The sequence below is a fragment of the Oncorhynchus masou genome, chromosome 33 (genome assembly GCF_036934945.1).
Source record: "Oncorhynchus masou masou isolate Uvic2021 chromosome 33, UVic_Omas_1.1, whole genome shotgun sequence".
Lineage (NCBI taxonomy): Eukaryota > Metazoa > Chordata > Actinopteri > Salmoniformes > Salmonidae > Oncorhynchus > Oncorhynchus masou.
In genome coordinates, this window is record NC_088244.1 from 43,315,704 (window position 1) to 43,342,049 (window position 26,346).

General features: G+C 41.1%; 1 protein-coding gene across 1 annotated transcript in view; it reads left to right on the forward strand.

Moving 5' to 3' along the window:
* LOC135527388 (MORN repeat-containing protein 1-like) overlaps positions 1-26,346 on the forward strand; it is a 78,593-nt gene that overhangs the window by 49,571 nt on the left and 2,676 nt on the right. The window contains exons 11-13 of the mRNA XM_064955902.1: positions 979-1,121; positions 1,391-1,467; positions 23,255-23,325. Coding sequence (XP_064811974.1) covers positions 979-1,121; positions 1,391-1,467; positions 23,255-23,325 — 291 coding nt within the window. The remainder of the gene's footprint in view (positions 1-978; positions 1,122-1,390; positions 1,468-23,254; positions 23,326-26,346) is intronic.

Sequence of the window (26,346 nt, forward strand, 5' to 3'; positions counted from 1 at the left end):
ACTAAATTCCCAACCTGGCCCCATTCAATCATGCCCACCTAATCATCCCCCTCATTCCTTAATTGGTGTATATCACTCCTCACCTCTAGCTAATGTGTGGTGAGTGTTCTGGCACAAGAAAACGGTCGCTGTGCATCATCCAGGTGGTGGATGAGGTGCATTTTCCCCCTACTATGTAAAGTGCTTTGAGTATCTCAGTTGGTAGAAAAGCTCTATATAAATCCAATCACTAGTAAACTCATGGGATGTGTTTTGCATCCATATTAGGATATCATCAGTTGTCGTACATGTGGGCTAGCATCATGTAACAACATTAATGTTGGCTCACTTGATGTTATTTGCTGAAGATACTTGTGGTCTTCTATATCTAGAGATGCAGCCCCTATTTTAGCATCAACCCCATCAAGGTAAATCCTATTTTTCTCTGCGAAATGGTATCCTCTTGAGTTGTTTTCTTTTCTTAAAAACAACGGCAAATTGCACTAATGAGCTATCCCCCCCCCCTCCCCTTTGTGCTTTTGTGCCTTATTGTACAGTACCAATGGTTCCACTCCACCACTCTCAGTGTGCTAGCTAGCTGAAGTCATCGCTATTTCGGCGTTGGGTGCATTAAGTAAATGAGCCTCTCGACCAGAGAAAGCGCTGCCTGAGCACTGCCAGAAAAGGGCTCTCATCCACTTAACGCTTCCTTAAATGATGCCATACGGAGTCACCGTGCCTGTGGTTTCCAGGGAGACGCAATACCAAAAAGCGAAAGGAAAATAAATAACAGCCTGACTGAGACAAAGTATAAGGCAGACTTGTGCTGTAGCGTTTCACTTGAACTGTTCAGCTACAATGAATTATAATATACTAGAAAAACAACAGAAGGATTATAAAATTGATGTCATATAGCGTATTCAATTGGTTTATGCTATTTGTGTCTTACGGTTTCCGTCTGCTTTTGTACAAAACAATATATACATCCCCCAATCACAGGACTCTTTGCTGGACAAGAGGAGGACTCCACTCCTCCTCCAGCCAATCAGAGGGTGGAAGAAGGCCAAGCTAAGTTCAAAAATCTACTGTTGGCCCCTCCCCCTCATGACTTCATCCCTTATCAGCTGATGGATGAGTTGAAGGTGAATGGTTTTACTATGACCTTTCTCACAAAGTATTGTCTAACTTTCAATCAAAGTCAGACAGCCACATATTAGGAATTAGTTGTAAATGATCCGTTGCATAATTATTTTTGAATAATCTGAGGTGTTCATTTTGGGGGGTAGATAATCATTAACCACAGCTTGCACTGTTATTGCAGTTCTTTATGTGACCAAGTGTAGTTGTCTCTATACTTATGTAAAGTGTTAATGATCAAGATGATTCATTTCTATGATATTTTTGTTCACAGAGAAACATCAAGAAGCCGTCCAACAGAGCACCAACTGATAGACCGGTCCCCTCCCAGGACAAGAACTCAGAGCGCAGGTATATACCACACACACACACACACACACACACAATGAATTTGCATTGGGACAATAAAATATCACACGTGGATATCTGGAGAAAACACCGACTGTGCAATTTGCACTGACGGTGACAGAGTTTTCCCAATATCTCGCCACATGGAAGCTTTTCAGTGAAGGCAACTGGGCTGGCCACCAATTCTGGGCCTTTTGAGAAGTGCGACTTGGTCCCAATTTTTTTTGATTTTGTGATATTTTAACATTGTCATAATGACCACATTCTTAACTTAAAAACACGTTTTCCAATCTCAAGGGGTTAAATAACAAAATGACTACAGTAATTGCATATTAAATGGCAAAAAAAAGTAGCAGGGTTGACCGTGACGGGGTCGATGATTTCTTCTTAAATATGCCTTGTGACGGGGAATGCAAGCTTCACCCCAAAAAATGTAATTAGTAAACTATTTCTAGCCTTTCTGTCTATGGGTAACAGAGTTGATGTGTTATGCTCAACCTGCTTAGTTTTCCTCCACAAAACACCAGAAAATTGCTAAAAAGAATAGAAACAGCTTACCTGCTTTTACTCTATGGTTTGACTATATGGTAAATGTTTCTTTTGAAAGGAATAGTTTTACCATATTAAAACGAGAGTTCAGTTCACGGAACAGGGTTGACCTTAAAATGAGGGACAGATGTAAATGAATCACTTTTTAAATTTTACCTTTATTTAACTAGGCAAGTCAGTTAAGAACAAATTCTTATTTTCAATGACATCCTAGGAACAGTGGGTTACCTGTCGGTTCAGGGGCAGAACGACAGATTTGTACCTTGTCAGCGCGGTGGTTTGAACTCTCAACCTTCCGGTTACTAGTCCAACGCTCTAACCACTAGGCTACCCTGCCGCACTAATTAATATGAAATAAATAATAATCTTCAGAAATGACTGTCAAAGCAACAGAAAAACTAGGGCTTTTCAATGATGGAGAAATTTGTGAATGAAGTGGATTGATGGATGGACATGTCAAAATGCATATTCATCTTAAAAATACGATTTATTGAATTCTCTACTAATATCAAAGGGACTAATTTCATGGAATGACCCACATCTCTACGCATGCAGGTGTTTTGACATTGTTTGACGGTTTAGACACATCAGCACCCGAAACAGACAAACAGTATTTATGTAGCATGTTATTTGGCGGCAAAGAACCAACAGAGCCGTCTGATTATCCTTTGTGCACTCAGCATTTAGTGTAATGGAACAATTAGTTGTATACCATGACCAGCTTGTTTTTTCATCCACTCTGTAGCGCTAGCATTTCAAAATGGTGGATTTAAGGTAATTGCAGCACACTCACCTGCAGCTACTTAATGGAATTATGTACTGTAGGGACAGATGGCTGGGGCTACTGGATAGGGAACATGCATCATTAACTCAATTAGCCTGCCAATGGAGGTTGAGGAGGCCTTTGTGAGCTCTCTCCCGCAGATTTGACACTAATACACAATACATTTTCATTTCTCCAACTCCCCATCCCTTCATCCTGCCCACTTCTCTTTGTTGTCCCTCCTTCCTGTGTTCCACCATCTGCACATACTTTGAGAGCTGTGCAAGCCATTGGGCTCCTTTTTGACTGACAATAAAAACATGTTGTTTTTTTTTATTGTTTTTTTGGAAGAGCAAAATTCTATTGTTTTCAGCTGAAACACAATGCCTAGAGCTTACCCATGATGTTGCACAACGATTGAAGTTAACAAGTCATCATTTTCGTCAAATGATGATATATTTGGGCGTGAAGTGGGAAATCCGAAGGGCTAATACTTTTCAGTTTCTTTTGAGAGCTGGGGTTTATTTGAATGTTAACACCCACCAGCATGGCATTGTTTATTAATCAGAAACAGCTGCAAAGTTATTCTTCTTCGCTACTGAGTTTAGCCGAACATTCTTGTGTCTACTTGGTCTCCTGAGCTATGGAACAGATACAAATATGGGGTGCAAATTTATGTTTTTGCACCTCTCCATTTTTGTCAATTTTCACTTATGTTTGAGCTAGTCTGTATTAAAAACATATATATGTATATATATATATCTGACCATTTTACAAACGGTATAATCGAGGAATATGTTTGCATTTTGCAACCCTGCTCCCCCCGTTGCTCCAAGATGACTGGTTTTGACCACTAAATTCCTGCTTCATTACACATTTCACTACTTTGATTGGTGCAGCTCGAAACCACAGTGTCTATCTTTATAATTAACAGGCACACGCAGAAGAACATTTGTATTGATGTTTCATGTCCAATGCGCTCATGGCGTTGTTACATGTTATTTGCAACGTGCAAAGTCATTGTAGTCTTATCATTTCACTTCCTTTTGAGAACCATGAGCAAGGACTGACTTGGCTTTGCTGAAGCCTGCCAGCAGCCTACCTACCAAAGGTTGCACCGTGTCCATTGCAATGTAGAGAAACGTATGTCTGTTATTCAAGATACCAAAGGTAAAAATAAATGACGACGACAAAGATACTGGTTTCCATTTGTGGTGAAGTCTTCACTAAATGCTTATGACAAATCCAGCTCCAGAAGCAGCATAGCCTAGCCAGCTGGCTAATCTTTTAAATACGGTGTAGTTATAAAAAAAAAAAAAAACACATCAACAACCGATAACGTTAGCTAGCTAGATAAGGTTAGGAAGCTAGAAAACTTCACTCACAGCTGTCAGTTCCCTGTTTGTTTATGTTTCTGGACTCCAAGTGGAAATCACCATTATCGGAGGTGGAACATAAACGAGTATTTCTGCTCTAGGGCATGAATTGCGTTGAAATAGGGGTGCCTTTTAAGTTTTAATGTCACATGCGCAATTACAGTGAAATGCCTTTCCTGCAAAGTCAAAACCCAACAATGGAGTAATCCATAACAATGTGTTACTAGAAAGAAAGAAAAACACACAAGAAATAAGAATATTGAATACACAAAGTAATTAGGTATGCATACTGTATACAGAAAATATTTAAAAAGTCAGATCCAATTCCATATTTACATGTGCAGGCATACTGTAGGGTTAGAGGTAGATATGTAAGGGGACAGGCTATAAGATAAACAGAGTAGCAACAGTTTTCATGTGAGTGGGTGTGTAGAGTCTGTATAAATGTATGTGCATATTATGTGTGAGTGAGCAAATGATGGAGTGAGTGTTTGTGTGTTGGTGTGACAGTGTGTGTGAGTGTATAGGGCCCTGTGAGTGTGCAGAGATTAAACGTAAACTCAGTCTGTTTAGCTATTTATTAGTTGTATTGATAGGCGGTAGAAGACGTTCAAGAGCCTGTTGGTGTCGGACTTGATTCACCGGTACCGGCAGCAGAGAAAATAGTCTTTGGCTTGGGTGGTTGGGGTCTTTGACGATTTTCTGGGCCTTCTTTTCACACTACCTGATATAGAGGTCTTGGATTGCAGGGTGCTCTGCCCCAGTGATGTACTGGGCTGTCCGCACAACCCTCTGTAGTGCCATGCGGTTGAGGGCGGTGCTGTTGCCATACCAACAGATGCTTGGTTTGACATTTCCCAACGGGGTTGAGAATTTAGAATGATAAATTTATATTTTAGAAGAATTGTGAAAGATACCCCTTACTGGTTTGTTTTGGTCTAATCATATATTCTTCCCTAGTGGAATGCACCCAATTAGCTAGCTCGATCAAATAGTGACTAGTATCAATGAAATACACATTCCCACCGATTTATGAACATGTGATTTGAAACCAGATATTTTCTTTTACATTTTTTTCCCCATTTTGCTAAATTATCTTTATCTAAGCTCGTCAACTCAAGTACAATTACGAGTGGTTTTTTTGAGAGAGGAAAAATCACTTCTGGTTTCCCCCAAAGGAATGCGGTGTGAAATTTCTTCATTCATCATGTTGTTATGAAGTCCATTTAGAAACCCGGCAGTGAGTGCCCTCTTTTGTATACCTTTTATTTTTCTAGGTAGGTTGACTGAAAGTGCATTCTCTCAACAGCAAGAGGACGCAGAAGCTGGGAGTGATTTAGTGGCTATGGGCCAACGAGTTGCCAGGTTGCAAACTTTGAAGACAACATTCTTCATTGAGAAACACAAAACTTCCATGCACTTTATCCATTGACATTACTGCAAATATCGACAACCTTAGATCTCAAGCATACAGTTACATTTGGTTTGCAGAGATTGCGTTCCCATTTAGTGCTAGATGTTTATCTGATAGTACATCTGTAGGCCTGATGTCGGACCATGTTCATTCGGGACAAATCACTGAATTTAAATACCATGTTTTAAATAACAGAAACCAATGCATTTCAAACAAATGCCTTTTTTATGCCATTTGTAGCGAGACTTGACCAGGTTGAGCGGTAGAAGTACTGGGAAAGATAGCCTGTTGAGTATTTGTATGAGGGGAAAAACACATTTACTGAGACTGTCCTACATTCATCTCTTCCCCAAATGAATATCCCAAGAGGTTCAAGTCCCTCATGTCAACAACAATGTGTGAGCAAAGGCAAAGGACCTCCATGTAGACCCCACACAGATAGGCATTCACTGCTTTATCTTGCCTATTCTTCCTTATGTAATTCAAGTGTAAATTTACCACTGGCTCCTATGTAGAGTATTTTTGCGCCTATTGTCTAAGCCTAGTCAAGTGAGATGGCTCCCTCTTAATCATTGATCCAATTAATTTGGACAACCTTGTCCCTCTCTCCCCAGAAGAAAGGACAGCACTGAAAGAACACTGTTACAAAAGGAGTGACTTCATACCGACCAACATTTTGGATTGACACCGGTGCCAAAACGGCGCCAGGTCACTATTATAGGGGATGAAGTTATAGAACTTTGGAATGAGAGAGTGGAATCACTGAAAGAGCTAAACATGTCTCTATGCCAAATAAATGTTCTCAATTATTCAACTAACTCAAACAACCCCAATGGCCTTTTTTTACGGCATACTTTCCTACAATGTATTGAAGGGCAGAGCTTAGAATCCTGTCATATTAGCCACGTTTTCTGTGGACACCTGGCATTTCTATGCACCATTCTTAACTCCCTCCACAAGGGAAACATTGAGTTTCTCTACAGTAGGTCCAGACGTGTATGAATCTGTTTGTTCCATTAACCAACAGACCCAGAGAGAATGATGTTCAAAGTTTTTTACTCTATTCAGCATAAATCATGCAGCCAAATTAAAAGACTTCTCAGCAGTTTGGGAAAAAGTACTGAACCAATGCTTTAATGCTCATAGATTTGTTGTTGTTTGTATGCAAGTTAAGTTCTGACTCAATTCATGTCAGATGATTTTGGTTCCTAATGTGTTTCTCAAAATATTACATACATTATCTAAGGAACAAATACGCATGATATTCTTCTTTTAAAGAAACATACAATGATCCATTTCTGACAAACGGACGTTTTCCTCTCGCAAAGACACGGTGGTAATTGGAATATGTTCTGGGACTCCGCCGATAGCATCGGGCTAAGCACTTCCTTCATTGGCTTCATTAGGAAATGCATAGCCAACATTGTCCCCACAGTGAAGGTTTGCCGCTGTCCCAATCAAAAGCCAAAATGTAAGGGCCTCCCGAGGCGCGCAGTGGTCTAAGGCACTGCAGTGATTGAGGTGTCACTACAGATCCAGGTTTGATCCCGGGCTGTGTCACAGCCAGCAGCGACCCGTAGACCCATGAGGCTACGCACCCTTTGGCCCAGCATCGTCCGGGTTAGGGGATGTCCTTGTCCTATCGCGCTCTAGTGACTCCTGTGGAGGGTCTGGTGCATGCATGCTGACATGGTCGCCAGTTGTACGGTGTTTTCTCTGACACATTGGTGCGGCTGGCTTCCGGGTTAAACGAGCAGTGTGTCAAGAAGCGCAAGGGAGTGTGCACATGCAACTCTTCTGTGTTGAGCGTTTAACTTCTGGGATATGTGGGACGCTAGCGTCCCACCTGGCCAAAGGCCAGTGAAAATGCAGAGCGCCAAATTGAAATAAATTACTATAAAAATCAAACTTTCATGAAATCACACATGTAAGACACCAAATTAAAGCTACTTGTGTTGTGAATCCAGCCAACATGTCAGATTTCAAAAAGGCTTTTCGGCGAAAGTAAATGATGCAATTATCTGAGAGTAGCACCTTCATAAACAAAGAGAGAAAACATATTTCAACCCTGCAGGCGGGACACAACGCAGAAATGAAAATATAAATCATGCCTTACCTTTGACGAGCTTCTTTTGTTGGCACTCCCATAAACATCACAAATGGTCCTTTTTGTTTGATTAATTCCATCGATATTTATCCAAAATGTTAATTTATTTCTCGTGTTTGATCCAGAAAAACACCGGTTCCAACTTGCTACAAAATATCTCAAAAGTTACCTGTAAACTTTTCCAAAATATTTCAAACTACTTTTTTAATACAACTTTAGGTATTTTTTAAAGTAAATAATCGATCAAATTGAAGACGGGATGATCTGTGTTCAATACAGGAAGAAAACAAACTGACGCTACCTTTCTGGTCACGCACCTCTATCTAACAGTACACTTGAAGTGACCCTCGGTTTGAACAGGGCTACTTCTTCATTACACAAAGGAAAAACCTCAACCAATTTCTAAAGACTGGTGACATCCAGTGGAAGCGGTAGGAACTGCAAGAAGGTCCCTTAGAAATCTGGATTCCCAATGAAAACTTCTATTATACTCACAGACATGATTCAAACAGTTTTTGAAACTTCAGAGTGTTTTCTATCCAAATCCACTAATAATATGCATATCTTATCTTCTGGGGATGAGTAGCAGGCAGTTGAATTTGGGCATGCATTTCATCCGGACGTGAAAATACTGCCCCCTGTCACCAAGAAGTTAACAAAGTGCTCATTTGAAACAGGTCCTCCTATATGCTCAGTATAGTTATTTATGTAACTTTAGTCGTGATACAAACCTTAGGCAATATGTTTTGAGTTCTAATACATTCTAAGGCTGCATGATGCAACTCTTTTGGGGTGGCAGGTAGCCTAGTGGTTAGAGCGTTGAGCCAGTAACCGAAAGGTTGCTAGCTCGAATCCCAAGCTAAAAGTCGTTCTGCCCCTGAACAATGCAGTTAACCCGGTGTTCCTAGGCCGTCATTGTAAATTAAAATGTGTTCTTAACTGACTTGCCTAGTTAAATAAAGGTTCAAAAAAATGTGATAAAAATGTATGATGATTTGAAAAATTTGCATCTCATACACAATTTGACAAGCATTTGATAATATTCTCAACCAGCAGACTATTCTCAATTTAATCTGGTCTTTACCATACTAATATATGTGGAAGTATTTTCATCCACAAAAAAATCATGTCATCAGTAGCCTGCACTCGAAAAGCTAATGGAGGAATCTCTTCCCACGTTTACGTTTAAAAAAAATATGCCAGCCAAGTAGGCTACGCCAGTTCTAAAGCGAAGCAATGTGCTTAATATTAGGAAAGTTAAGAAATAAATATATTAGGCCTTATCAAGGCTCAGGCTAAGACCCAGATGCAAACACGAGGCATATAGTACGAATCTGAGTTTATTATAGTTCAAGGGACAGGCAAAAGGTAAGTCAAGGCAGGGTCGTAATCCAAATTAGAGTCAGGCAGGTACAGGACGGCAGGCAGGATCAGGACAGGCAGGTCAGAACTGTGAAGATGAAGAAAAACTAGCGCATAAGAAACATGGGAACATGCTGGTAGGACTTGACGGGATAAGACAAACTGGTAACAGACAAACAGAAAACCAGGTATAAATACACAGGGGATAAAGAGGGGAGATAGGAGACACCTGGTGGAGGGTGGAGACCAGCACAAAGACAGGTGAAACAATTCAGGGTGTGACAGGCCTAGCCTATAGAAAGCTGATGGGACACCGGTTGTAAAGCAGATTAATGTGCTTAATATTAAGATTTGAGCAATAAATATAGCAGCACCGGAAAGCTGGGATCCTCTTTTAAATAGTGTCCAGTTAAAACTCTGTTTTCTCATGTAAATGTGCAATTACTGGGCTTATAGGAACATGTTTCACTACTAGGTTCTGTAGGCTATGAGCTCTGCTGTCCCTTCAGTTGTGATACAAACCTTAAACATAAAGACCTATGGGCTAGTCTACATGGTGCATGTGACTATGATTTGAAAAGAATCGCAAAAAAATGCATATGCTGTTTCTTGCCTGAGTCTGCACACACTGGGCATCATTTACAAGTGCTAACATTCTCACCTGTTAAGACTTTTCTTAATTTTATCTTGTCTTTACATATACTAAATAATATACAGTACTAGTCAAATGTTTTGGCACACCTACTCATTCAACAGTTTTTCTTTATTTTTACCATTTTTGACATTGTAGAATAATAGTGAAGACATCAAAACGTTTAAATAACCCATATGGAATCATGTAGTAACAAAAACAGCGTTAAACAATTCAACATATATTTGAAATTCTTCAAAGTAGCTACCCTTTGCCTTGATGACAGCTTTGCACATGCTTGGCATTCTCTCAACCAGCTTCATGAGGTAGTCACCTGAAATGCATTTCAATTAACAGGTGTGCCTTGTTAAAAGTCTATTTGTGGAATTTCTTTCCTTCTTAATGTGTTTGTGACAAGGTAGGGGTGGTATACAGAAGATAGCCCTATTTGGTAAAAGACCAAGTTCATATTATGGCAAGAACAGCTCAAATAAGCAAAGAGAGGTGACAGTTCATCATTACTTTAGGACATGAAGGGCAGTCAATCTGGAACATTTCAAGAACTTTAAACGCTTCTTCAAGTGCCATTGCAAAAACCATCAAGCGCTATGATGAAACTGTCGCTCATGAGGACCGCCACAGGAATGGAAAGGCCCAGAGTTACCTCTGCTGCAGAGGATAAGTTCATTAGAGTTATCAGCCTCAGAAATTGCAGCCCAAATAAATGCTTCACAGAGTTCAAGTAACAGATGCATCTCAACATCAACTGTTCAGAGGAGACTGCATGAATCAGGCCTTCGTGGTCGAATTGCTGCAAAGAAACCACTACTAAAGGACACTAATAATAAGAGGAAAAGATTTGCATGGGCTAAGAAACACGAGCAATGGACATTAGACTGGTAGAAATCTGTCCAAATTTGAGATTTTTGGTTCCAACCGCGATGTATTTGTGAGACGTTGAGTAGGTGAACGGACGATCGCCGAGGCACACTTAACCAGCATGGCTACCACAGCGATACGCCATCGCATCTGGTTTGCGCTTAGTCCCACTATCATTTGCTTTTCAACAGGACCTGAGGGAGGGGGGGGGGGGGGTGCGCAATGGTGGCACTTTATTATCATCAAAGTGGGCAAAGAAGGTGTTTAGTTTGTCTGGAAGTGTGACGTCAGTGTCCGGGACATAGCTGATTTTGTTTTTGTGGTCCCTGATTTCCTGTACACCCCGCCATCCATCCACGGTTTCTGGTTATGGTAAGTTTTAATAGTAACAGTGGGTACAACATCTCCAATGCACTTCTTTATTAACACATTCACCGAGTCAGCATATAGGTCGATGTTGTTCTCTTGATGCTTCCCGGAACATTTCCCAGTCCGTGTGATCAAAATAATCTTGAAGCTTGGCTTCCGATTAGTCGGACCAGCATTGAATGGTTCTAGCCACTGATACATCCTGTTTGAGTTTTTACCTATAAAGACGGTAGGAGCAAGATGGCGTTGTGGTTATATTTGCCGAATGGAGGGTGGGGGAGGGTTTTGGACTTGAGTTCCTGTATGTTCTTATGATTACACCATGAGTTGTTAATCATGAAGCATACGCCCCCGCCCTTCCTCTTCCCAGAGAGGTGTTTATCTCTGTCGGTGCATAGTGGATAGAAACTGTTCAGCAGCCTGTTGGTGTCAGACTTGATGCGCCGGTACCGCTTGCCGTGCGGAAGCAAATTGAAGAGTCTATAGCTTGGGTGGCTGGAGTCTAACAATTTTCCGGGCCTTCCTTTCACGTCGCCTGAAATATATCCTGGATAGAAGGGAGCTTTGCCCCAGTGATGTACTAGGCTGTCCACACCCCCCACAATCAGCTCCTTGGTCTTACTGACATTGAGGGAGAGTATGTTGTCCTGGCACCACACTGCCAGGTCACTGACGACCTCCCCTCCTCCCTCCCAATTGAGATTGCCTCTTCATCTGCCCCTTCTGTGGCGCAAGTTTATCAACTTTCAAAGCAGAATTACTTTCCCATTGTTCCTCAAAAATGCAGTATATGATATACAATTTTGTAGCTCTGAGTCTACTTTTCTGAAATGTAAAGAACACTTTTTAAAATTTTGCTACATAAAACCAAATCCAGGTGGTGAGTCACACATGCTCCTATAATCCAATGAGGAGATGGGAGGGGCAGGACTTGCAGGGCGTCAAGCATCAAAAATAGAACCAAGTTTTACTTTAGTGCCTGGCTACAAAGAGCAGTTTGGATGAAATGATTGAATAGCATGTTTGTGTAAATTGGCTACATGGACTATCTGCATTGACCCTTCTATTTTATTTTTGCACTGTCCCTATGCACACTCACACACTCACTCTATGCACATTCTACTCACTCACTCACTCACTCACTCACTCATACTGACTCTATACACATGCATACCCATTTACCTTACCCTACCACTCCAGTATCCCTGCAAATATGGTATTGGCACTGACCCTGCATATAGCTCACTTACTTTCCTGTGTTGTTCTTATTCCTATTTCTTGTGTTTTTGTTCCACTTGACTTGTTTATAAATATTTTCTAATACTACTGCATTGTTGGGAAAGAGCAAGATCCTCATGGTTCCTTGCAGAGAGGAAAAGTTACAGCATAAAGGGAAAGGGGGATACCTAGTCAGTTGGACAACTCAATGTGTCTTCCGCATTAAACCCAACCCCTCTAGGTTACATTGGATAGATTTTGCTCATTCTGTATATTTAAAACGTTCACGCTCACACACTCACAGCATGTGTGCCATTGCGACAGGGAAATGTCACCCTTAACGATATGGTGACATCACCAACCATTTTCCCAAAAATATTATTGAAAAAATTCTGACTTTAACAAGAGAACTAAAGCAAACTAACAATCAGAGTGTAGTCTGGAACTCAGGTAATGGAGCCCCGGGCACTGGCGACATGATCAACATTAAATAAATCATGTGTAACCACGGGGGGGGGCTAACCGTCCGCCCGGCCTCCATGCTGCCACTACTGGGAGTATTCATGTTTTACTGTACAGCTGCTGCACTGTTTTAATGAACTACACAATGAGAGCTGGGCGGCTGCTCCATCAAATACTACATTCCCTCTCTCAATGCGGTCTGCAGCACTGTCTCGTAATTACTCCCCTTGTAAATTCCATTCCATAGAATACAGCTGCATGTATTACCGTTCAGAGTTGTTGGCAGCTGAGATTTCACTTGTTTTCTTGGAACTAAAGCAAGGGTGTTGAAGAAGTTTTACATTTTTTAAGAGATGTTGCAATGTATTGGATTAGTATTTTTTAAGTGTCAAATTATGGAGTATATCAGCAAAGTCACTTTCAAGGGTAATTTTGTTATAAGTGTAAATGTTTGTGCTGTATGTAAAGTGGGGTCTGAAATGATTGACATCCTTGATAAAGATGAGCAAAAATGAATGATACATACATACACACACACACACACACACACACACACACACATACATACACACACACACACACACACATACACACATACACACATACATACATACTCACTCTCCAAATGTTTTATTACAGTATGTCTTTACTATAAACGTAACAGGTTAAGTTTTGTTCCCATGTTTCATGAGCTGAAATAAATGATCCTCAAAATTTTCCATATGCACAAAAAGCTTATTTACATGCCTGTTAGTGAGCATTTCTCCTTTGCCAAGATAATGTATCCACCTGACAGGTGTGGCATATCAATGAAGCTGATTAAACGTCATGATCATTACACAGGTGCCCCTTGTGCTGGGGACAATAAAAGGCCACTAAAATGAGCAGTTTTGTCACACAACACAATGTCACAGATGTCTCAAGTTTTGATGGTGCGTGCAATTGGCATGCTGACTGCAGGAAGGTCTAAAGATCATTTGGCCTTTTAAAATTATAAACTTGGAGTAGCTAACACAACGTGACATTGGAACACAGGAGTGATGGTTGCTGATAATGGGCCTCTGTACGCCTATGTAGATATACCATCAAAAATCTGCCGTTTCCAGCTACAATAGTCATTTACAACATTAACAATGTCTACACTGTATTTCTGATCAATTTGATGTTATTTGAATGGACAAAAAAATAGCTTTTCTTTCAAAAACAAGGTCATTTCTAAGTGACCCCAAACTTTTGAACAGTAGTGTAATTGGCAAAAGTGGGCATGTAAGCCATCCATACCCGTCGTGACACTCATTTCCACATCTTGTTTTGGACACAACTGACATTATGACCAAAATTATCCTATTTACAGTTACTAGTAAATCTTGACACTAGAATTAATGTTTCTGATTCATACTGATGGCACATAGGCCATTTGTAACCAAGAAGTTGATTCTAGGAGGCAGTTCCACTTTAAGGTCAACGGCATCACAAACTTTACCCAGTAGCAGGACATTTTACCCAAAAACCTGGTTGCCTCTGCCAGGAGGCTAAAACAAGACAACAATGACAATCACATATCAAAATCCACAAAAATGATTAATTCGCCACAGCATCAAAATTGTTCTATGCCCATCTCAGGCTCTCTGGATTTGAAACCCATTGAAAATGCGTGGTTTTAATGGAAGAGGGCAGTCCATAAGTGCATACTAAGGATATCAAGGATCTGGAACGATTCTGTATGGAGGAATGGTCAAGATCCCTCCCAATGTTCTCTAACTCATAAAACATTTTAGAAAAAGGCCTCGCACAGTGAGGCATTGGAAGGTATTACAAATCATTTTGACTCATCCATATTTTATATCACTTGTTAAACAAATTCTCTTTCTCTGAGCAATTGTAGTAGTATAAAATAATATAATTTCCCAATGCTTTTGAGTGTACAATACAGTTCATTATTTCAATTATTTATTTTATACAGTTATTTTTTTCAAGGGTGTCAACATTTCAGACCAAAACATTATGAACACCTGCTCTTTCCATGATAGACTGACTAGGTGAATCCAGGTGAACACTCTTTTTGATGTCACTTGACACAACTGTGGGAAGCATTGGAGTCAACATGGGCCAACATTCCTGTGGAACGCTTTTGACACCTTGTAGAGTTGAGACTGGTCTGAGGGGAAAAGGGGGTGCAACTTAGTATTAGGAAAGTGTTTTTTAAAGTTTTGAACACTCAGTGTATGTTTGTGCTGTATGCTTTGTCCACTACCAGAACCACAAGTCTATTTACTTAATCTGTCATCAATATTGATACTTTACTTTTCCCGCATATTTCTGTGTAGCTCAAAGGGCCTATTGCTTCTGCAGTTGGTCCATCTTTAAGCACAGTCTTTGACGTGATTTACAGTAGCAGGAGGTAAACCAGCAGGCACGACAACCACACACGCACACATACACACATCCTCCTCCTCCTCCAAAGGCTGCACACAAAGGTTGAATCATAAGAAAACACACAATGGCACAAGCGAGACAGCTCCCACCACTCTCTATGCACCAGCCAGGAGAATACATTGTACATTAACAATACCCGGAGAAGAAAAAGTGGCTTTTTATACACCTACTGAATAGGTCTGAAAAGCTGGGCTCTGTTCCCGTTGGCGGTGGGGGATAATAACTAAAAGTATGTGCGCTGGGGGGGAGCTTCGGTTTACTCTGGGGTTTCACTGTCTTCACTCCCTAATCCCCCCAGCTCTGCTGGAATAGCTCTTCTGTGACGTAATGCAGGGAGAGAGCTGAAGAAAAGAAACTCATAGCTAAACATATTGAGGGGGGATTGTATAGTATTGGAAGGGGACCTAGCTAACCCCCTCTGAATAAAAAAAAAAGCCTCTTGTATGGAGTGTGCATGTTTTGGTACGTGCATGCGTGTGTATGTACGTGCATGCGTGCCTGAGACATACCTAGGGTAGAACACACACAGTAAACCATTAGGCAAAGGCAGGAGAAGTGTTGAAGAAAGGTTCCCCCAACTCTCAGATATAAATCTGGACTCTGTAGAAAAGGTAAACCAGTGCTGGTGTAACTGTGAAAAGTTACATCCTACCTAGATGGTGGAACGGTGAAAAGTTACATCCTCCCTAGGTGGTGGAACTGTAAAAAGTTACATCCTACCTAGATGGTGGAACGGTGAAAAGTTACATCCTACCAAGATGGTGGAACTGTGAAAAGTTACGTCCTACCTAGATGGTGGAACGGTGAAAAGTTACATCCTCCCTAGATGATGGTGGAACTGTAAAAAGTTACATCCTCCCTAGATGGTGGAACCGTAAAAAGTTACATCCTCCCTAGATGGTGGAACTGTGAAAAGTTACATCCTACCTAGATGGTGGAACCGTGAAAAGTTACATCCTACCTAGATGGTGGAACCGTGAAAAGTTACATCCTACCTAGATGGTGGAACCGTGAAAAGTTACATCCTACCTAGATGGTGGACCCTTGAAAAGTTACATCTTTGATTTGTAGCATCAGGTGAATTGAGTAAAGGCGATTTACAGGGATCATTGGTCGCCCCTTGAGTGACGTCCCCCTCTCAAAAGGCAGCTCCATATCCTGTTTACAATAAACCTCTGCACTCCATGGGTTCTCGCTCTTTCACTCTCCCGCTTCTCCGTCTCTTTCGTCTTCTGCCGCTGTCTTGACAAGACGTAAAGGAAAGGGATCCCCCCCCCGAGGGACAGTTACAGACAGAGAAGCACACTCTCAAAGACATACCCATCACCTTGTGTATTCATTGAAAAGGAACAGCCGGGGGGGAGGGGGGGACGGTATCTCCCAGGGGTCCTTTATAACCTTGATTTTCTTTTTTCCCTGTCTTTTTTTCGTAAAGATCTTTGGAATGTGCTCTCCAGCTGTAGGAACCCTAGGTGGCGGGGCGGGGGGGGCGTTTACAATGCCTCTCCCCCCCCCTCCTTCTTAAACCCCCAGCTCCATCTCCATGTTCTTATTCACAGAAGTAGGTCTAGGGCTAGTTTCCTCCGAATGGCACCACTGCGTATTTTGAAGGCCCCATGTCTGAAACCACAGGTTTGAACCCTCCCTTCCTTTAGTCCCGCAGTGTCCTCATCTTTTGAAAGCTTTTCAACCGCAGTAGTGAAATCTCTTGCATTGGTACGCCAGCATAATGCCATAGAGCCTCAAGAGTTGCGGAAAAAGCAAATGAATGGCAACAGACAGCCTTGTGACAGGAAAGCCGTTATGTGACGGCTTCATAATGCGACAGAGTCTCGGATTCCAAAGCAAAACAACCCCACATTAATCGCTATACTCCATAGAAAAACCAGACCACTCTCATTGCACGACTACTGCTAGCCAATGTAATTCCATCATTAGAACCCAGTCCCTTAAATCCTTGCAGAGGCTAAAACCTAAATGAGTGAAAATAATTATTCACACACCGACAGTTCCCTCCAAAATGTCACATTGGTTGTTTATGGACAATATGAAAAATCGGGGCCCTTTGGGGGGGGGTTCTATATCTTGGTTCTGTTTTTGTGGCTCTTTCTTCAACCTTCAGCAATGCCTTGACTTACCCCATAACTTCCTCTCCAAAGTAAAGGCTTGCATAGCCTTTCAGTCAATCTCAGGTTACAGAAAATACAAAAATGTTATCTTGTAGTCGAAGTAAAAAGGCTTTGTTTGAAATGAGGGACCTTGAGTAACCTATTACGTACAGTATTTGAATCGTGTTTAATTATTTCCTATTGAATTGAGTGGGTTATATAACTTAGCTTGGATCTGTCTTCTGACATGTTTTTCCACTGCTGGAAGGAAATAGCTCAAAGTCCACCATATTAATGAACCCCATGTGGACAGTGGGCATTAATGTATGTAGAGTTCTTGAAATTAAGAGTTGTACCTGTCTATTTCATTACATATAGTATATATGTTGGCTACTTTAGTGTGTGTGTACTTTTCAAAAGCGTAGTTTCATTTAATATTACTGTTCTGTTTTTCTATTAAGCTGATGTACTTGCCCAAAGATGCTGTGGGGGCAGGAACAGAATGTTAAATCACAAGTCAAAATTAGAGAGTTAACTAGTTAATAGTGTTAGTTCAGCCCAAATCAACATTTCTGTCATTTCCATATCATTAAAGTGTCCTCGCCCAAAACCTCAACAGTCATCATTTCCAAAAGGAATGGAAAGAATGTAACCTCACCTTATTACAACTCAATGTCCTTAAATACATCTTGAAATCGGCAAAATAAGTTAAATGTGTAACATGGGTGCCGGCTGACTTCAGGACACTTAAAGGGGAACTTGGCTTGCTCCTCAAGAAATGGTGGTGGCCATGACATAAGCCAAACTTCAGTTGGCTTGGTGGTGTGGTTTGATGTGGGTGTGTCTTGGCTGTGTCCTTGTCACCACTAAGACACACCCATCTGTCAGAAACTTGCATGCGCTGTTCCCCCCACTCAATCACAACAAACGAACCCCGGCAGCAGGAGTTCAATAACTAATAGATGTATGGTGAGATGCTGGAGGAAGCTCTGAATAGGTGAGTAGCCTACAGAGTAATATGAGGAGAATGCAATTGCTGAATTTATGTAGATATTCTAAATTAAGTGTTTTGATACCTTTCAAATGTAGTGAGGTCCATGTATAGAATAAACAACACTTTACGTAATACCATAGAAGCAGTGTTCTGCTTATGTAACAATGTGCACGTTTCATCGTTCATTGTCATTTCCAGCCGATACAGATATTGTGCCTATCTGCATTTTGTCTGGTGGTGATGGGGCTACCTTGGCTAACATGTCAGAGTGGTCATATCTTCCTGTGTGGTGTCCTGCATACAACAGGAGTTCCCTGATCCTAGTGCAGAAGACAATACAAGTAAAAGTTGTGTCTAGAAAATGTTTTATGCAGAGTTCCAGGTCTCTTTCCAATCAGAGACATCAGTATCAAGCCTGTCAGTCTGGACTTCACAGCATCTTGCAAGCCTCCATGAAGAAAGGACAAAGCTTTTTGCTAATGCACTTCACAACCAAAATGAGTCTACTAATTGTATCTGCTTGGCTGGGGAATTAGCCTCCTATTTTGTCAAGCTGTGTATAGAACTCTTCAGATTTCACATAACATACATTACCTGTCGTTGTTGATGAAGCCGTCTGTGTTATCTGGGCAGTAACTCTGAGCACTATCGGAGACCTCTTGATGGCGTATCCTTTTCATAGGAGTCGAGGGAGACTCTGGTAACAATGGAGGAGGTGTCGTAAGGGTACTTATGTCACATGACACACATGACACACGTCTTGCCTGACAAGCTGTGAAAATGGCAAGGGATCAGTTAATGAAATTCTTTTTTGAGGTGACTAAATGATTCCAATCATATTGCTGGGCATGATACCCACCTTTGCTCTTTTTGGGAGGTTCCAGCATGACCAAGGGACCAATCATCCCTCAATTATAAGCATAGCTCGAGAAAATAATGGAATTTGGTTTGGAAGCTAATTCTATGCTTTTCATACACTACTGTTCAAAAGTGTGGGGTCACTTAGAAATGTCCTTGTTTTTGAAAGAAAAGTACTTTTTTTTTGTCCATTTAAAATAACATCAAATTGATCAGAAATACAGTATAGACATTGTTAATGTTGTAAATGACTATTGTAGCTAGAAACGGCAGATTTTTTTATGGAATATCTACATAGGCGTACAGAGGCCCATTATCAGCAACCATCACTCCTGTGTTCCAATGGCACGTTGTGTTAGCTAATCCAAGTTTATCATTTTAAAAGGCTAATTGATCATTAGAAAACCCTTTTGCAATTATGTTAGCACAGCTGAAAATGTTCTGATTAAAGAAGCAATAAAACTGGCCTTAGACTAATTGTGCAGTTTTGTCACATCAGCGCTGTTGCCAGAGAATTGAATGTTCATTTCTCTAGCATAAGCCACCTCCAAAGTCGTTTTAGAGAATTTGGCAGAACGTCCAACCGGCCTCAAAACCGCAGACCACGTGTAACCACGCCAGCCCAAGTACTCCACATACAGTTTCTACACCTGTTGGATCATCTGAGACCAGGCACCCGGACAAACTGTGGGTTGGCACAACTGAAGAATTTCTGCAAAAACTGTCAGAAACCATCTCAGTGAAGCTCATCTGCGTGCTCGTCGTCTTCACCAGGATCTTGACTTGACTGCAGTTCTCCGCCTTTACCAACTTCAGTGAGCAAATGCTCGCCTTCGATGACCACTGGCATGCTGGAGGAGTGTGATCTTCATGGATGAATCCTGCGTTCAACTGTACCGGGCAGATGGCAGACGTATGGCTTCGTGTGGGCGAGCAGTTTGCTGATGTCAACGTTGTGAACAGAGTGCCCTGTGGTGGCGGTGGGGTTATGATATTGGTTGACATAAGCTCCGGACAACTAACACAATTGCATTTTATCGATTGGCAATTTGAATACACAGAGATACCGTGACGAGATCCTGAGGCCCAGTATCGTGCCATTCATCCGTCCCAATCACCTCAAAATAATGATAAATCATGGCCCCATGCTGCAAGTCTACAATTCCCGCAAGCTGAAAATGTCCTAGTTCTTTCATGGCCTGCATGCTCACCAGACATGTCACCCATTGAGCCTGTTTGGGATGCTCTGGATCGACCTTTACGACAGCGTGTTCCAGTTCCCGCCAATATCCAGCAACTTCTCACAAGCTATTGAAGAGGGGTGGGACAACATTCCTCAGGCCACAATCAACAGCCTGATCAACTCTATGCGAAGGAGATGTGTCACACTGAATGAGGGAAATGGTGGTCACACCAGATACTGACTGGTTATCTGATCCACGCCCCTACTTTTATTTGATAAGGTACAGTATCTTTGACCAACAGATGCGTATCTGTATTTCCAGTGAAATCCACAGATTAGGGCCTAATGAATTTATTTCAATTCAGTAAGATTTTGAAATTGTTGCATGTTGCGTTTTATATTTTTGTTCAGTGTAATTATAATCTCAAAATGGTATGTACCCTATATCAGTCAACAGAATCCAAGCAGTCTCATCAGTCTACTCTTGGCCTACTTGAAGTAGGCTACACATTGAGAGTGTGCGTAATTGTGCATGCTGAACGGCTTTCAATATCTGGGAAAATATTCACATCAGGCAGCAGTGTCATAGAATGTGGCAATGAGACTTGTAGAACCTTACATTGGCAATGAGAGAAATGTCACCATGTACAATTTCTTCACTTCACTGTCATTGGTGAGCAAGTTGCTTGCAAAGAAAACAATCCACAAGTGAGACGGGAAATCCCACCCTCTGCTCAAAATAAGGCACATGCACAGCCGTTGTATTCCACAACAGTGCTGAAGAATGACAAGACAACAGGGACACAATAGAGAGAGAACTATTACACACTACACCCAAAACAAAGTATGTCAAAGTGTGTCAAGCAAGTGAAAGTTACGGAGATTTATGTCAACAAGGGATAACGGCTAAATTAAAGATGCACACAATGTAAGCATGAGCTGACAATAGTGGACTCTTTTTGACTGCTGTCATAGCTACACTTACAGTGCATTCAGAAAGTATTCAGACCCCTTTTTTGAGAAATGTTTGTAAATGTATTAAAAATAAACAGAAATACCTTATTTACATAAATATTCAGAGCCGTTGCTATGAGAGTCCAAATTGTGCTTAGTTGCATCTTGTGCTTGGGCACAGCCAGAGCCTGGACTTGATGCCGATCGAACATCTCTAGAATAACCTGAAAATAGCTGTGCAGCGATGCTCCCCATCCAACCCGACAAATCTTGAGAGGATCTGCAGAGAAGAATGGGAGAAACTCCCTAAATACAGTTGTGCCAAGCTTGTAGCATCATAACCAAGCAGACTCAAGGTTGTAATCGCTGCCAAAGGTGTTTCAACAAAGTACTGAGTAAAGGGTCTGAATATTTATGTAAATGTGATATTTCAGTTTAAACATTTTTTTTTTTTTTACCTTCATTTAACTAGGCAAGTCAGTTAAGAACAAATTCTTATTTTCAATGACTGCCTAGGAACAGTGGGTTAACTGCCTGCTCAGGGGCAGAACGACAGATTTGTACCTTGTCAGCTCGGGGGTTTGAACTTGCAACCTTCCGGTTACTAGTCCAACACTCTTAACCACTAGGCTACTCATTATCGGGTATTTTGTGGAACTCTGTATCCATTCACTGATTCACTAATATACAGCAAATCTCAACTGAGTTCCGTAGACGGGTCTTCCCTGGCTGTATGACCCTGCTGGGACATGCACATGATGAGCATAGTGTTGTGTACTGACTGTGCACCATGACAGTGTAGCCTGTAGAGCTGTTTATACTGTGTCATTGTGAAAAGATAGGGAAATAGCTAGGGAAACTGACAGATCAAAAACCTTACATAGCTCTACTGACTCTAATAAAAATTCACATTGGGCTGTCAAAAAACGTCAGAAAATCAGTCTTTAATTGTTTGGCTGCTGGTTTCATTGTTTGATTCAGGTCTCGTGTGATTGAGACACAAATAATAGCTAAAGTTAGCTAATGGTACATTTAAAAAAGAAAAAACGCCTACAAAACTTTTAGATACTGCTGTCTAACAGAGCTGAACTGGCTGTAGTAGCTACAGTAATAGCTAGCTAGCTAGTTCATTCCCTTCAGACAGAACATCAGTTGAGAGGGGATGAACCATTAGCTAACGGTACATGTCAGTTACAATACTCAGCCCTGGGAATAAATACTTTTTAACATTTTTAGTCAAACAGCAGTTACCTTGCCGGCTACATCAATCAAATAAAGAGTAGCCAGTTTCTTCTCTTTGCTTTTACAACTTGGAGCAAAAGGCGCAACACACACACAGACAGCAGCTACAGACAGCAGCACCGTGCTGGTCTTATAAGCCAGCCTTTCAGAACGCCAAACAGCTTAACCAACTACTGTGAGGAGCTTTTTGTATCACTGTGCAATGATAAAGCAATTTTAGAATGTGGGGGGGATCATGTCCCCCCCCGTCCCCAGTGAAAGTTGCCCACCTGGGTTTTTGGATGAACTCAGAAAATAAGGTCTGTAGGCTTAGGAGATCTTATACGTTTTGTTCTATGAGATCAACTTCATCAGCAAACGTAACATTTTCAAGCATTTATGTAATTTTAAAAAAGCACATAAAGGCTTCATAAAGGTCATGTTAACTGACAGATATTATTTCATAGAACAAAATAAGCGTGTGTTAATCTCTGACCTTATTTTCATTGTTTACCCAAAAACCTATTCTTTCCCCATTCATTTTCGCCATAGTTTTAGGACTACAAGCTGGTGAGGTCTATAATCCTCTCTTATGGCCCTCTCAATATCTTTTTGATCTTATGCAGCGTTCATATGTGTGTATGTATGAATGCAGTCGAGATAGCAAGACCCTTACTACTCTGTAAGATCTCTTTCCGCTCTTCCGTACTCCGCCAAAAACATAATATGTACTGTTTGATTCTATCTTTCCCATGCTAAAATATTTGAACAGGTACACTATGGGTTTTTTGTGGCAATAGATAATAGTGGATTAAATGGGCTCTGTGCCCAGTTTAATCGATTGATTTGTAGGTCCCGATTCCGTGATGTTGATGAAGCTCTTTCTTTCTCTCTCTCTCTCTGCAGGTCAAGCACGGGGTCTTGTTTTACCAGCAACACAAAGAAAAGCTCCATTGACAGCAGGAGTGTGAGGCCAGGTGACACAGGCGTCTTGCACCCATTATTTTAAAGGGGGCACGAAGTACGTGAGGATGGGGGGGGCCCTCTGGAAGTCTGAGAGTTTTTCAAACATCTGTAATCTAGAGCACAATCATTATGCCCAATTCTATGTAAAATAATCATCCTGCATAGGTCATCTAATCATAGCTTTTTACCTTTTCAGTTGTCATTTTAATGAATGATGCATATTGATTCTTTAAGAACGCTTATGCCTTAGGAGTTTAGTAAAACTGCTACACTGGTATATAGTGTCACAACCCAAGAATTAAAGCAATTTGAGTATTTTCTCACGTCTAGCAACCTTGCCAGCAGACATGCCAGCTAAGATAGTTAGACAAGCTACTCTAACTTGATGATTGATAGTCTGAAATGGCTTGGTAGCTAGTTGGGAGATTGGGAACCTACAGTTGAAGTCGGAAGTTTACACACACCTTAGCCAAATACATTTAAACGCAGTTTTTCACAATTCCTGACATTTAATCCTAGTACAAATTTCCTGTCTTAGATCAGTTAGGATCCCCACTTTATTTTAAGAATGTGAAATGTCAGAATAATAGTTGAGAGCTTGATTTATTTTAGATTTTATTTCTTTCATCACATTCCCAGTGGTTTAGACGTTTGCATACACTCAATTAGTATTTGGTAGCATTGCCTTTAAATTGTTTAACTTGGGTCAAACGTTTTGGGTAGCCTTCCACAAGGTTCCCACAATAAGTTGGGTGAATTCCATCCCATTCCTCCTGACAGAGCTGGTGCAACTGAGTCACGTTTGTAGGCCTCCTTGCATGCACACACTTTTCAGTTCTGCCCACAAATGTTCTATAGGATTGAGGTCAGGGCTTTGTGATGGCCACTCCAATACCTTGACTTTTGTTGTCCTTAAGCCATTTTGCCACAACTTTGGAAGTATGCTTGGGGTCATGGTCCATTTGGAAGACCCATTTGCATCCAAGCTTTAACTTCCTGACTGATGTCTGGAGATGTTGCTTCAATATATCCACATCATTTTCCTGCCTCATGATGCCATCTATGTTTTGAAGTGCACCAGCACCCCCACAACATGATGCTGCCACCCCGTGCTTCACGGCTGGGATGGTGTTCTTCTGCTTGCAAGCATCCCCCTTTTTCCTCCAAACACAACAATGGCTATTATGGCCAAACAGTTATATTTTTGTTTCATCAGACCAGAGGACATTTCTCCAAAAAGTATGTTCTTTGTCCGCATGTGCAGTTGCAGACCGTAGTCTGGCTTTTTTTAATGGCGGTTTTGGAGCAGTGGCTTCTTCCTTGCTGAGCGGCCTTTCAGGCTATGTTCATACAGCACTCGTTTTACTGTGATATAGATAATTGTGTACCTGTTTCCTCCAGCATCTTCACAAGGTCCTTTGCTGTTGTTCTGGGATTGATTGCACTTTTTGCACCAAAATACGTTCATCTCTAGGAGACAGAACGCGTCTCCTTCCTGAGCGGTATGACGGCTGCGTGGTCCCATGGTGTTTACACTTGCGCACTATTGTTTGTACAGATGAATGTGGTACCTTCAGGCGTTTGGAAATTGCTCCCAAGGATGAACCAGACTTGTGGCGGTCTGTTTTTCTGATGTCACGCAAAGAGGCACTGAGTTTGAAGGTAGGCCTTGAAATACATCCACAGGTACACCTCCAATTAACTCAAATGATGTCAATTAGCCGATCAGAAGCTTCTAAAGCGATGACATCATCAACTTCTGACCCACTGGAATTGTGATACAGTGAATTATAAGTGAAAGAATCTGTCTGTAAACAATTGTTGGAAAAATGACTCATGTCATGCACAAAATAGATGTCCTAACCGACTTGCCAAAACTATAGTTTGTTAACAAGACATTTGTGGAGATGTTGAAAAACAAGTTTTAATGACTCCAACCTAAGTGTATGTAAACTTCCAACTTCAACAGTATCTAGCTGGCTAGCTGAAGCCAACTTCATAAAATTGCTAGGTGGCTAGTGTTACAAAGATACAACAAAACCTTTTTGTTTTATTTATTCCTCAAGAAGGAATCAATAGCTTGATCAAATGAATTTACAAACATACCTCCTGTGAGTCCTGCCCATCACCGGCAGCGAAAATCAAACAGTGTGTGTCATTGAAAACTCTTTCTCCTCCTCCATTACCGTAGCATATCTTTTGCTCTGTGGTGCACCTTGGAGTGAACCGCTTACTAGGGAGAACGGGGGGTACTCTTTGCGTGGTCCAGTCAGTGTGGCCCCTCCGCAAAGTACAGATGACAGATCTTTTTAGAAATAATTATGAGAAAATGTGAGCTTGCAAATGAAGTTTAGTAATTCATTTAAAGGGTAATTCCGCCACTTTTCAACCTCATTTATTATTTCCAGCTCTATACCAGTGTCTAGATGTGTGTTTCTATGATCTCTGGTTAAAAAGATAAGAATCAAGGTCCTAAAAAATGCTTCTCTGACATCACAGGGTAGGATTAAAAAGTAAGAAAACAAGTTTCTTGACAGAGGGAGAACATTTTATAACAAGCGAGTCTGTATTTTGAGGCTGATTCCCTGACCTGTCAATGTTTTTAATTTGCTGTTTTATGATTTTGTTATTCACTTGTGAATTCTATTGTTTTTACTAGATTACTTGTAGTTTTTCATGTTGTCTGTCTGTAATTGTGTAATGACACGGTGCTGCCTATCTTGGCAGGACGCTCTTGAAAAAGAGATTTCAAATCTCAATGAGCCCTTCCTGGTTAAATAAATATATATACAGGGGGAGTCAATGTGCGGGTGGGGCACATGTTAGTTGAGGTAATTGAGGTAATATGTACATGTAGGTAGAGTTAAAGTGACTATGCATAGATAATAAACAGAGTTGCAGCAGCGTAAAAGAGGGGTCTGGGTAGCCCTTTGATTAGCTGTTCAGGAGTCTTATGGCTTGGGGGTAGAAGCTGTTAAGAAGCCCTTTTGGACTTTGACTTGACTGGTATTGTGCTGGAGATGATGAAAATG